Source organism: Plenodomus lingam, assembly GCF_022343315.1.
Source record: "Plenodomus lingam strain CAN1 chromosome Unknown contig_19, whole genome shotgun sequence".
NCBI classification, from domain to species: Eukaryota; Fungi; Ascomycota; class Dothideomycetes; order Pleosporales; family Leptosphaeriaceae; genus Plenodomus; species Plenodomus lingam.
This window is the reverse complement of record NW_027093936.1, coordinates 1165303-1178917: the sequence shown is the minus strand read 5'-3', so window position 1 is coordinate 1178917 and position 13615 is coordinate 1165303. Positions and strand designations below refer to the sequence as shown.

The 13615-nt window shown below is 53.1% G+C and overlaps 5 protein-coding genes across 5 annotated transcripts; 3 read left to right on the top strand and 2 right to left on the bottom strand.

Annotated features, from left to right (window-relative positions):
• Positions 1 to 100: 100 nt before the first annotated feature.
• Positions 101 to 3070, top strand: PRP16 (DEAH-box RNA helicase prp16; the record flags this gene model as incomplete). Its single annotated transcript, XM_003839032.2, has 1 exon — positions 101 to 3070. One exon carries the CDS (start codon positions 101 to 103, stop codon positions 3068 to 3070), a length of 2970 nt encoding a protein of 989 aa, XP_003839080.2.
• A 248-nt stretch (positions 3071 to 3318) lies between these two features.
• On the bottom strand, positions 3319 to 5681 carry IAQ61_004428 (uncharacterized protein). The gene is made up of 2 exons (XM_003839031.2): positions 5018 to 5681; positions 3319 to 4963 (listed from the first exon to the last, which is right to left on the bottom strand). Exons 1-2 carry the CDS (start codon positions 5243 to 5245, stop codon positions 3518 to 3520), a joined length of 1674 nt encoding a protein of 557 aa, XP_003839079.1. The 5' UTR covers positions 5246 to 5681; the 3' UTR covers positions 3319 to 3517.
• Positions 5682 to 6386: 705 nt separating this feature from the next.
• IAQ61_004427 (uncharacterized protein) lies at positions 6387 to 7394 on the top strand (the record flags this gene model as incomplete). The annotated part of the gene is made up of 1 exon (XM_003839030.2): positions 6387 to 7394. The coding sequence occupies one exon, from the start codon at positions 6387 to 6389 to the stop codon at positions 7392 to 7394; it is 1008 nt and encodes a 335-aa protein (XP_003839078.2).
• A 376-nt stretch (positions 7395 to 7770) lies between these two features.
• Positions 7771 to 8736, bottom strand: IAQ61_004426 (uncharacterized protein; the record flags this gene model as incomplete). Its single annotated transcript, XM_066096341.1, has 2 exons — positions 7771 to 8652; positions 8716 to 8736. The coding sequence occupies 2 exons, from the start codon at positions 8734 to 8736 to the stop codon at positions 7771 to 7773; spliced, it is 903 nt and encodes a 300-aa protein (XP_065953659.1).
• Positions 8737 to 8900: 164 nt separating this feature from the next.
• Positions 8901 to 12889, top strand: IAQ61_004425 (uncharacterized protein; the record flags this gene model as incomplete). The annotated part of the gene is made up of 3 exons (XM_003839028.2): positions 8901 to 11321; positions 11372 to 11774; positions 11826 to 12889. Exons 1-3 carry the CDS (start codon positions 9075 to 9077, stop codon positions 12887 to 12889), a joined length of 3714 nt encoding a protein of 1237 aa, XP_003839076.1. The 5' UTR covers positions 8901 to 9074.
• Positions 12890 to 13615: the final 726 nt, after the last annotated feature.

The following is a 13615-nucleotide window of genomic DNA, read 5'->3' as shown; positions in this document are numbered from 1 at the left end:
TTGATCACCGCCCGAGAGCCACATTGCTAGCATCGCCGGCTCTTTCACTCACCAGCCCGCATTGCACGCCGCATTGCTCGCCAACAAGAAAACGCCCTATATGGATCGTGAGAACAGCCCAAAGAGGCGGAAGATTGATAGCGAAGAATATTCGATTGCGCCTCGCCCCAAATTCCGCAAGCCAAATCACCCTCGCGACTCTGCACCATCTTCACGAGCGCATACGCCCAGACTACACGATCAAGGCTCCAATGGCCACCATGGCCCCCAGAAGCCTTTTACCGGGCCAGAACCCCTGGTTGAGGATTTCGACTCGATGGCGCTGGATCGCGACTGGTACGGTGGGGAAGAAAACGGGCATACCTTTGGCGACGACACGCACAACCCATTCGGAGGCGCCGACAGCACCTGGCAGGACGCGCAGCGAGAGGCTGCTTTGACCGAGAAAAAGCAGAACAATCGCGCAAGCATGAGGGCGCAGCAGAAACAAAAGGACGTAGACGCGTGGGAGACGAATCGGATGCTGCAGTCTGGTGTGGCCCAACGACGAACCTTTGACGATGACTTCGACGATGATGAAGAGGGCATGCGCGTGCATATACTGGTCCACGACCTCAAGCCGCCATTCTTGGATGGCAAGACCGTCTTCACAAAACAGATTGACCCGGTGCCCGCTGTGCGTGACCCACAGAGTGACATGGCCGTCTTCAGTCGCCGAGGCAGTCGAGTTGTAAAGGAAAAGAGGCAGCAAAAGGAACGGCAAAAACACGCACAGGAAGCTACTAGCGCCAAGGGGACCACGCTGGGAAACATCATGGGCGTCAAAGAAGACGACGCGGACAGTGCCGCTCCCATGCCCGAAGAGGAGGAGAAGCAGGGTGGAAGCAAGTTTGCACAGCATCTGAGTAAACAAGAAGGTGCTAGCGCTTTCAGTAAGAGCAAGACGCTGAGGGAACAACGCCAATATCTCCCAGCTTTTGCAGTGCGAGAGGATCTCTTGCGTGTGATTCGCGACAACCAGGTCGTCATTGTAGTCGGCCAGACTGGGTCTGGAAAGACGACGCAATTGACGCAATTTCTCTTCGAAGACGGATACGCCAAACATGGGCTCATCGGTTGCACGCAACCACGTCGTGTAGCTGCCATGAGTGTAGCCAAGCGTGTCAGTGAAGAGATGGAGGTCAGACTAGGAGGTCAGGTTGGCTATGCAATTCGATTTGAAGACTGCACCAGCAAAGAGACCAAGATCAAGTACATGACTGACGGTGTTCTGCTTCGAGAATCTCTGGTTGAGCCAGATCTTGACAAGTACTCGTGCATCATCATGGACGAGGCTCACGAGAGAGCCTTGAATACCGACGTGCTCATGGGGCTACTGAAAAAGGTGCTTGCACGAAGAAGAGACCTCAAACTAATAGTCACGTCAGCTACGATGAACTCTGAGAGGTTTTCGCGATTCTATGGAGGGGCCCCAGAGTTCGTCATCCCTGGACGTACATTTCCAGTCGACATTCAGTTTTCTCGGTCGCCGTGCGAAGACTATGTGGATAGCGCGGTCAAGCAAGTCCTTGCCATCCACGTCTCCCAGGGTCCTGGCGACATCCTAGTCTTCATGACAGGCCAGGAGGATATCGAAATCACCTGCGAGCTCGTGGCTGAAAGGCTGAAGCTCCTCAATGACCCACCGAAGCTCAGTATCCTACCAATCTACAGTCAAATGCCTGCAGATCTCCAGGCCAAGATTTTCGAGCGTGCAGCACCAGGTGTCCGCAAAGTCATCGTGGCGACGAATATTGCAGAAACGAGTCTAACAGTCGACGGCATCATGTACGTTGTCGACGCCGGCTTCTCCAAACTTAAAGTCTACAATCCCAAAATGGGCATGGACACGCTCCAAATCACGCCCATTTCCCAAGCCAATGCCTCGCAGCGCGCCGGTCGCGCAGGCCGCACGGGTCCAGGGAAATGCTTCCATCTCTACACAGAACGGGCATTTCGTGATGAATTCTACATTCAGACCATTCCTGAAATTCAGCGCACGAATCTGGCCAACACTGTGCTCCTGTTGAAATCCTTGGGTGTCCGCGACCTCCTAGACTTCGACTTCATGGACCCACCGCCACAAGACACAATCACCACCTCCCTCTTCGACCTCTGGGCGCTCGGCGCCCTCGACAACATCGGCAACCTCACCCAGCTCGGCCGCACAATGACGGCCTTCCCCATGGACCCCTCGCTCGCCAAACTCATCATCACTGCGGTAGACTACGGCTGCACGGAAGAAATGCTCACCATCGTCGCCATGCTCTCCGTCCCCAGCGTCTTCTACCGGCCCAAGGAACGGCAAGAAGAATCCGACGCGGCGCGCGAGAAATTCTTCGTCCCGGAAAGCGACCACCTCACCCTGCTGCACGTTTACAGTCAATGGAAAGTCAACGGCTACAGCGACTCGTGGTGTCTCCGCCACTTCCTCCACCCAAAGGCCCTGCGCCGCGCAAAGGAAATCCGCGACCAAATCAAAGACATCATGGACAAGCAGAAAATGGCCCTCGTCTCCTGCGGCACCGACTGGGACGTTGTCCGCACCTGCATCTGCAGCGGCTACTATCACCAAGCCGCAAAAGTCAAGGGCATCGGCGAATACATCAATCTCCGCACCAGCGTCACCATTCAACTTCACCCGACCAGCGCCCTCTACGGCCTCGGTTACCTCCCCGACTACGTCGTCTACCACGAACTCATCCTCACGAGCAAGGAATACATGTCCTGCGTCACCAGCGTAGATCCCCATTGGCTCGCAGATCTTGGCGCCGTCTTCTACAGTATCAAGGAGAAGGGCTATTCGAAGCGTGATAAAAAGATCGTCGAGATTGAGTTTAATAAGCGGGCTGAGCTCGAGGCTAAAATGGCAAGGGATAGGGAGGACGAGGAACGCAGACTTCGGAACGAGGAGGAAGGGGGTGTGAGCGCGGCCAAGGTGGCGAGCGTGAAGAAGGGGGGTGTGGGTGCGGAGGCAGATGGAGATGGTGTGGTGAAGAGGCCGGTTAAGAAGAAGTTTGGGCGTAGGTGAAGGGCGGGCTGGGTTGGGATACATGGTTGCGGGATTTTGCATGTATGTAGGGTGTTTCGTGGATTATGGTGTCCCTAGCCTTTTCTCGCCTTTACCGCCCTGTCTATGTGTACCTATAGGCATCGTGACTATTCTTCTTCCGCTTGGCCATGTCAACAGCATACTGACACGATTACTCGTCGCATCCATAGAGATCTACTATTTCCAATTGTACATAAACTACAGTTTAATACACAGCATTGAGGCCCCTCGACTTAAACTTAGACATAGACATTATAATTAAGAGAACTCTGTCACGATATATACCCATTCCGAAACAGTCCACTCCAGCGCCGTAACAACAAAGGGTATGCTAAAGGAACACGTAAAATAGTTAATCACAACAAACAATAAGCCTCCATCAGCATTCTTCTTCGTCTTTCCCAAGCCTCCAATTGGCCCCTAGCATCACTCTTCTGCAGTAGAGTTCATCTTATGCGCCGCCTTGACGAGCGCCTTGAGTCTCTTCTCCATGACGCTGCGGCCCTCAAGCGTATGCCATACCTGATGCGGTGCCTTCTTAACAATATCAAAGGCTACCAGGTTATCCGTCAGCCTGGTCAGATCCTCCTGCTTGCGCTCCCACTCGCGGTCCTTGCCACAGGAGATGCCGCTCGACACAATGGCAAGCGGTGTATCAGCGCTTTGAATATTCCTTGACGAAACGACTTCGTTCTTGGTGAGCGAGTCGGCAAGCAGGTTCTCCTGGAGCTGTGCCTTGATAAATTTGCCGGATTGGTAGGCGTTGCGGCCGTAGACACGGTCTTCGCGTGTGCGACCTTTGAAGATTGCGCCGGCGAGACGGACAGTGCCAAGAGGAGAGATGATGCCCCATGCCCATAGAAGAAAACCGCGACCGGGGCTACCAATGCGGTGAAGCAGGTCCTCGTGGAGGGGATCGATCATCATGATACCGACGACTTGCTTGAGGTGGCGGGAGCTAAAGATACGCGAGACGATGCTTCCAGAACCGGCCGAGACGAGGATCCATGGGCCTTCCTCCCCAGTTACGGAGAGGGCCTCCGAAAGCGCGTCAGCCGACATGCCGGCCGAGTGTGGAGAAGGAGCGTTGTCGGAGAAGGCATAGCCTGGACGATCCCAGTAGCAGTAGCGCGAGATGGTGCCATTCTTGTAGGCTGCATAGGCCCAGTGCTCGAAATCGTACTCGAGGGGCTCTTCTCCAGCCTCGAGGAGAACGGTAGGGTCCCTGGTCTCACCAGTGTAGGTGACGTTGCCAACACATGCGAGGTGCACAGCATACTTGTCACCATCGACGAGAACACGGTCGCCGTACATCTTGAGGGTTGCATCGCTGGTGCGCAGGCCGAGGGTAGCAGTCATTAGGATGACAATGATGATGAAGAGTACGGTCAAGGTAGTTGCAATGAGAACCGCAACCCACTCCTTGAGAGTGCGTCTTGTCTCTGCCCGGCCAGTCAGACGCTCCTCCTCTTCCTTCTTGCCGTATGCGACGACACGATCTGTTAGGATGCACCAGACGGCCATGAGGAATGCCCAAATGACACTGGCAATACCGACCCATCCTTCCTCCAGCCGAAGACGTGGTACAGCCAGAATGATGATCATGTCAATCGCAAGGAGCACCGCAATGATGGCCGTGGTGATGCGCAGTCCTTTGGCTGGCGTGACGAAGAAAATGGTAGCCACGAGAAGATTTCCGAGAGTAAGACATGTGTAGGCGAAGTCGAAGAAGCCCGATCCGCGCGTATGAAGACCAGGTGGAGAGACGAAGATGGAGACCAACAAAAGCACCCACCACAGGAAGGTGACGACTAGGAAGAGAACGGTCAGGTAGCGCATAGCCCGCACCGTCCAGAGATTGTATGGAGATACCTAACAAGATCAGACATGGCCCAGTTTGTGCGTGTATACTACAGTCCAACTTACCGCTGGGTCATCTGGATCCAAGTAGCCATCGGCGTTCGGTGGCGGCCTGGGACGGTCGAGAAGACGGGTACGCTCGTTCGGCTCCTCATAGCTTCTCCTCGAGGGCTCGTAGCTACGTCTCGAAGACCTGGAGACGCCATCATCCTGTGGAATTGGGTGCGGTGGCTCCACGTTCAGTTGATCGCCATTCTGCGAACTGTTCTGGCCGCCTTTCCACATGCCCGACATCTGGAGTTCTCTTTATTGAGCTAGGTGTGACCACCCCTACCAGTGTGAGACGGACTCTGGGAGGTCGTGGGAGGATAGACAACAGACGTCCTGGGTCAGCTGGAAAAGCAACAAGAAACCACAGAGGGATTCTACCGCGGTATGGAATGTATTAGAAGCTTTTGAAGAGCTTGTAGAAGAAGAGCAGACAGTTCTGAGGGGGCGGAGAGAGGTTGCTTTTGTTCGAGGCTCGAAGTTGCGCTAATGATTGGGGATCGACGTCATGGCCGTCACCTTTGACTACTTGCACCTAGCACGGTAGACTTCGAGACTTGGTACATAGACTTGGTAGAGCTAGGGCATACTACTATGGTAGTAAGTATACTGTACTGGATTACTCCCAGCTACGCATCATTTTGAAGCCCGTCCAGTCCGTGTTACTGGAGCTCAGCCCTGTGGCGGAACTCTATTGCCCACCACAAAAGCACAGAATGCCAGGATACAACATCTCCTCCCCGAAAATATACGGTAGACGGTGGATAGGAAAAGTAGCGTGCGGTGCCTCCAAGCCTGCTTGCCGTCGTCTATCTACTACCGTGAGGGCCCTTTGTACTCTAAGAGTAAGTTGTTCCAAGTGGCCACAGCCCCGCATACGTCATTGAACTCCTTCCCCCCCCATCTCCCCCTTCTTGCTTCTGTGTCTCCTTGGCCTTCTTGCATGCCATCGCGCTCTCGCTGTTGGAGATGTTCGGGACAGTGAGCCAGCAGACATCTCTCACGGCCGTGAAGATCTTCATCCAACCAGGATATTTTACACAACTTACTGGATCCCTGTCTCCCTCACTATCAGGCACCATACACCACCCCACATGCCGTGAACCTGCCTCACTCCCCTCACCCCTTGTACATCCCCGTTCGGCGTCACCCCCCCCCCCCCCCCCCCCCTCCACCCCACGATCCCCCAATCTCCACCCAGCTTTCTTTCCCAAATACCGGTCAACGTTTGACGCGCTTCCAAAAGTCGGCCAATCACCCAGCTGCGGATCACCACAGGCCACATTGATCACAGAACCTTGTTCTAGAGCAACTTACAGTAAATAGGTTTCAACACACTCTCCCTCTCTCACACATCCACGCACCTGTCTCGAGCCAAGACACGGCCATGTCGGACCTGGCGAAGCAGTTTGCAAAAACCAAGCTTTCCGCCCTGCCCCCACCAGAGCCGCTGGTGGAAGAGCAGCCGGAATACGAGGATGATTCGTCTTCGGCTTCGTCCATGTCCAGTACCGGCACAGTGATACCGTCTGGCGCTTTGAGGCCTGCGCCTGCGATACACTGGTCCGACTACTTTGCCCAGGAGTTTTATTTGGAGCAGGATAGGCCAGGACAGGGCCATGCAAAGTTTCATGTGTACCTGACCCCGCCCGCGAATGTCAAGGCGCCATTGCTCGTCTTGCATCATGGAGCTGGTAGCTCGGCGATGAGTTTTGCCCTCATGGCCAAGGAGGTGCGCAAGGCTATGCCAGACATTGGTATCTTGGCCGTCGAGGCACGAGATCATGGAAGTGTGGTCTGGACTGCAGACGGACAAGTGGATGAGAACCTCAGTGTTGAGCTGCTTGGACTAGATCTGGTGGACATGATGCATCTCACGCAGACGAGAGTAGGCTGGCAAGAACTACCCCCCATCATCTTGATCGGCCACAGTCTCGGTGGTGCTGTAGTCACCGAGGCGGCCAGCAAAGGATTATTGGGCAACAAACTGCTTGGTTTTGGTGTCTTGGACGTGGTCGAGGGCTCGGCCATGGAAGCACTGGGACACATGCAAACCTACCTGTCCAGTCGGCCACAGACTTTCCCTTCTCAAGCGGCAGCAATCGAGTGGCACATACGATCACGAACACTTCGCAATCCCCAATCAGCGAGAGCAAGTGTTCCCAGTCTTTTGCTGCAGACATCAGATGGCCGGTGGGCGTGGCGGACAAAACTGTCTACCACCGAAACATACTGGGAGAACTGGTTCACGGGCATGAGCGGAAAGTTTCTGAACAGCAAGGGGGCGAAGCTGTTGATACTCGCTGGAACAGATAGGCTGGACAAGGAATTGATGATTGGACAAATGCAGGGTAAATTTCCCAGAGGGCATGCTATTCGTCAAAGAGGTATTTAACACCACGCAGGTAAATTCCAACTGCAAGTCTTTCCAGCCGCAGGCCATTTTCTTCAAGAGGATCAGCCCGAAAAGACAGCCGAAGTGGTAGTCGAATTCATCAAACGCAATGATCGAAGTGCGCTCGTGCTGCCCCCAAAAGTCTCAGATCTGCTTGCTCAAGGCAAGAAGGTATAGATTCATAGAAATGGCCTGTCTCTGCTCGGTTCCATGAGCATGCTCTGTGGATAAAGACTTAGGCTGCCGTATGCTGAGGTATGTAACGACTGCATCTCTGGATTACCATTTTTTTTTCTTCCTAACAACGCCTAGTATGCCTCATAACGCCAGGTATAGATGCATGCATACAAAAAAATGTGGACAGGGGGGGAGAAGTTCAAGGTGAACCTGCTTCTTCACCGTCTGCAGTAACACTTGCTCCTGCTTTAGACCTGTACTTCCGTCTTCTCTTGCGAGGTGCTGGATCATTAGCGTCGCCTTCGTTGATAGCATTTTCACCGGCACCTGGTGCGGTCGGTTGGTCCCCATCTTTCTCGGCAGACTTTGCTGGCTTGGTAGCCTTGGGTTTGGGTGGGCCTGTGTCTTTCTTGGCCTTCTTTACGCTGAGCGGATTAGGACCCTTAGGGCCCTTTTGACGTTTCTTCGAAGGTTTTGCGTCTTCCGTAGGCTTAACCTCAGTAGGTTCTTCATCGTGTGCCTCGCTATCATTGCGCTTCCGCTTCTCACCTGCCTCCGGCTTCCGCTGACCTTTGAGCCCCATTCTAAACTTTGACTTCTCTTCTCGTTCGCGCAATTCCTCTGTGACATCTGCCATGGGCTCCATGAGCACCACCGATTTCGAAATGTATATGAGCGGTACGCCGGCAATGCGGCGCATTCGTTTGCGCACGTCGACATCGTTGCTGCATACAATGTAGCGGAACTTGTTGGTCTTGTTGTCTTTGGGGTCCACGACTGAACTCAGACACTCGAGGGTAGACAGCGGTTGTTCGAGATCCTGATGGTTACATCTTCGCCGCTCGTACTCTTTTGCTTGGAGGATCAGGGTTTCGTTCTTGGGCTTCGCGAGGTATAGATGGCGCATGTCGCATGTCGTGATCATGGGCTTGACTTGGCCACCGAGCATCTTCTGGAGTCGCGCGACAAGGTCGATCTTGCATCTGTAGGCATCTTCAAGGATCTGTGAGTCGAGCAGGACCTGGTAGGGTTCGCGGAAGCCGAAGTTGAGTTCATATTGGTGAAGAAGCTTTTTATAAGCCTTTTTTTTAGTCAGTCAGTAAGTAGATTCACCTTCATCTCAGGAGAGAACAAGAGAGCCTGCCTTTGCGCGCTTCAGCTTCATTGCGGACGCGAGATGTGTGGTTTTGCTGGGAGTTTGGCAGTTGTGGAGACAAAAGTTCGGTGATGCAAATGTTCTCGAAACTTAATGCGGCGTCAGCGTCCGTGCACCCAACATGCCGCATCGACGTCTGCGGCCTTTACAGTAGGGCAGGCACCCCCGTTGACCTCCGCCTTTCGAAGATCAAGGCCTGAGGGCCCCCCCGATTGCAGCCTGCCTGTACATAATCCAGTGCTTCTCCCATATATATTTGGTCTTGGTCGAATCGCCCCTCCCATACACATCCTGGCCCCATTAGCCTTTGCGTCTAATTGCTCGATGCGCCCGCGGTAGCACCCAACATGTTGAGCGAGACCCCCGCTGACGCTCAGAGCGACGAGGCCAAAAGTAGCGCCACCAGCGCCAACAGTGGCGCCACGACTGTGGCTGCTGCTACAAAGCCCCCTGATGTATCCAAGGCAGAGGTTGAATATGATGACTTTGGGCTACCTATACGGAAACGGCGGCCTAGGACGCCCGTCAGCGAGACGTCAGACTCCTCCGATGAGGGGGAGAAGTTCGAGGACACGGTAGCTTCGAAAGCGGCCGGCCACGATATAGAAGAATTGGCTAGGGTGGACAAGCAGGATGATAGTACAGGAAAAACACCTGGGCTCGTGACAGAGATTGTACCCGAGGAAGCGAAGTCAGAGAGAAAGGCGCCACCCCGAATCAATGACCGTGCAGAAGACACCAATTCGAACGCTGGGCACACGGAGAACGACCAAAAATCAACAGGGAAGGAAGATGCTGTTGGTGCAACATCGGCGATGAAGGAGAACCGTGAAGAGGAGACGAAGGATGCAGAGAAGCAGACGTTGAAGAAAGACGGTGTGGAGGAATCGGTAGAGAAGAAAGAGACTCCAGACAAGCATGTGGATGACAAAGGTGATGGTGATTTGGGCACACAGCAACTTCAAAGCACACAACAGTCCTCAGCAGCGAGTGCAACCGCGCCTGCACACCGCCATCAAACCAGCATCATATCCGTAAACGAGTACTCGCATCAGCATGCTGTCCTACAACCTAAACAGAAAGAAGAAGTAAAGGAGGATGAAGGCGAATGGCAGACCATGCCTGCGTATGCCCACTATGACATGTACGACGATGACAACCGCCTCATTGCAAAGGAGAATGCGGAAGAGCTGGAAGACATGAGTGGGTACGCCAACGTTGGCGGAGCGGCGAAAGGCTACACGAGGGTCATCATGGACGATGATGCGGATTCGCAAACAAGCCTGGACGACAACACCGCCTATTTGTTCAAAGAGAAAAGCACCGCACTGGCTGACGAAGACGAAGAAGGCCGAGATCCACTCAGCCAATTGCAGACTACGAAGAATCTCCTTACTGAAGGACAACGTGTCGCATACGTCGGGCTAGTTCGTCTAGCCATGGTAGAGATGGGAAACAAGTTATCCAAGATTGAAAGAAAGAGCAAATCTGTCAAGAAAATGCTGGACATGCATACAGAAACTTCAAGAATGTGGGCTCAAAAGATCATGGTCAGATTGTATGGACACATGGACATCAATGCTTCCGAGCAGATCATGATCGAGCAACTCTCGGAGCATGGCGTCGTCCCTGCAGATCTTGTTCCAGCTCTGATGCAGAACGCTCGAGTGAAGAATCCTGCTGCCGAAGAGCCGGAGGCGTCAGACTCAACAAAAGATGGCGGGTCCGCGCGACCATCTGTCTCTTCCCCGCGACCTCAAACACCCGTAGACGGAGTACAGTCCCGGCGAAAATCGGATTCATCAGATAGCCTACAGTCATCATCTCCTCCGCCATATGAGCAACACCATGGAGATGACTATCCCGAAGTGAAGAAACCCTCACAATTGCCCAAAAGTAAAAATTTGGATATCGATCTTCGGTGGACAGTACTTTGCGATCTGTTCCTAGTATTGATCGCAGATTCAGTCTACGACTCGCGCTCAAGGGAACTCTTCGAGCAGGTTGGAAAGTATCTGAGCGTGGACTGGCTCGAGATTTGCCGGTTCGAGAAGCGCGTGACAGACGCTTTGGAAATGCAAGAACAGGCCGACAAGGAAAATTGGAATGAAGACGAACACATGGTCAACCGGGCGAAACGGGCGCGCAACAAGCGTCTTGCTTTCATGGGTCTTGCCACGGTGGGAGGTGGCCTTGTTATTGGTCTATCTGCTGGATTGCTTGCTCCCCTCATCGGTGCGGGTCTTGCAGCAGGATTCACGACTATTGGTGTCGCGGGGACTAGTACATTCCTTGCAGGCGCTGGAGGTGCAGCCATCATCACCTCGACAGGCGTTGTCACGGGTAGTACGGTAGGTGTCCGAGCTGCCAACAGGCGGACGGGTGCGGTCAAGACATTCGAATATCGACCTTTGCACAACAATAAAAGGACGCATCTTATTATTACTCTTGCTGGATGGATGAACGGCAAGGTCGACGATGTCAGGCTACCATATAGTACTGTAGACCCTGTCATGGGCGATATATACTCGGTTCTTTGGGAGCCCGAGATGCTGAGGAGTATGGGTGCTACCATCAATATCCTTGCCACCGAAGTGAGTAGAAAATGCCCAAGGTGCGACACCGTCCGATTAACACGTATTAGGCTTTGACGCAAGGTCTGCAACAAGTGCTTGGAAGTACTATATTGACAGCTCTCATGGCTGCTATGACACTTCCTCTTGCGCTCACAAAGCTATCGTATCTCATCGACAACCCGTGGGTTGTCTCGCAAGCCAGAGCAGACATGGCCGGTCTCATTCTTGCCGACTCGCTCATTGACCGCAATCTCGGAACGCGGCCTGTAACGCTAGTCGGTTTCTCTCTGGGATCGAGAGTTATATTCTCGTGCTTAAAGGAACTTGCCAATCGTGGTGCTTTTGGCGTGGTCCAGAATGTATACATGTTTGGTACGCCTGTCGTTGCCAAAAATGACGACTATGTCAGGGCAAGATCCATTGTTCCCGGAAGGTTCGTCAACGGGTATGCTACAAATGACTGGATTCTTGGTATGTCTTGGGAGATTGTTCTACTCCGTCTGTTGCTGACTGCTTAATCAGGCTACTTATTCCGTGCAACTAGCGGCGGTGTTATGCGCGTGGCAGGTCTCGCACCTGTGCAAGTACCTACGATCGAGAACGTGAACGTTACTGAGTTAGTACCGGGTCATATGGCCTACCGTGCTGCAATGCCCAAGCTCCTTCGAGAAGTTGGGTGGATCGTGGAGTCTGATGAATTCGCTGAGATCGAAGACCCGGATCCGGACAATCACGAATTGCGCCAACGCGAGCTCATCAACGAGATCGAAGAAGCTCGCAAAGAGCTTGAGAAGAAAAATGCTGAGAAGGAGAAGAGGGGTGGCAAGCTAAGTTGGTGGAAGAAGAAAAAGGGAGACAAGAAGGAGTGGGAAGTCTATGACGAGAACTCCACACTGCCGCACCATAAACCCATTGATGCGGATGGTGATCCAGCAAAAATTGCAGAAAATCCCATCATGTTCGACATTGACGCCATCAGGAAGGAAGTTGCCGCACTCGCAGCTGAAAGCAAAGAGTATAATGCCGAGGCCGAATTTGAAATCAAGGAAATCAAGAGTACGTTACCGCCGATGAAGATCGATATTAGTACCGTACCATCACCGCCGTACTCGAATCTTAGGGAGACGAAGAGTTATAATGATAGTCTTGCGACGTCATCAATAGACAGCAAGACAGCCACAAACGGGGCACACACCTCGGCCGGCACCAGTACGTTTGGAAAGAATACTTTTGAAGAATACGATGAATACGATGAAGGTGCGGAGCACATGGAAATGACCTTTGAGTCCTCCTTCCGCGAACCATCACCATCAGCAATCAAATCTCCGATGCCAGCGAGCACAGGACACTCGGGAGCGTCAACGCCTTGGGAGCCGACGCCGATCAAGTCCCCATGGAACCCGGAGTCACAATCCGCCTGGGACGACCTGACACCAGCGGAACGACCACCATTAAAATCAATGAAGACGAGTCCCGACCCAATAACTTCAACCAATACAAATGGTAATCCAGGATACAACGCTTGGGCCGATGAGTTTGATGACGACTTTGGAAAGGAGAAGGAGGTTCAGATGACGTTCATGTGAAGCATCATCTCTCTTGCTTTGGTTGGTGCGTCCGGGTGTATTGTTTGTACTTTCAGCGCGCATTTTGGGCGTTGGTCTGGCTGTTTTCTCATGGCGTTGTCTGCTCTTCTGGACTGCCCTCTCAGCCATTTTTTGGCTGTTCTCGTGGAGAGAAGGGAGTGTGATTTCAAGGGGCCTGTTTTGGGTATGTGGTCACCATACAGCATCAAGACTTTGAATTTTCCGACGCTACGTATTAATGTTTAACAATCTTATCATGTCAATATTGTACTCCGACTAGGCTCTCCTGCTGTGCGATATTCGCAGGCATAGCAGCATATCTAACCCAAGGTTCAGGTTATGGGATTGAGCTTGTGCTTGGACCAACATCGTCATACGTCTCGATGCGTGCCACACCCGCACAGCAACACAGCACAACACTGCGCAACGAATGACGACGGAAGAAGCATCCCCTCGCGCCACAACTCACACTGCAATAAAGCCATGCGGTGAAACCGTGCAGCAGTGGAAGCCGCGTGTCTTGCTATTTTGGTCGACCAAGGAAGACCAACTTTACACTCGCTGATGCGGGGAATGACGGAGGCCAGCCACTGGCGCAAGGGGGCTCCGTTCGTCATAGTTGAGACAGTGGCAAGCCATCTTTACAGCGGCAACCCTAATAGCAACCCCAGCAACGTACCTGCGACGTAATACTAGTGGTCTGCTGGTGGCTGCTCAGCTGTTTAA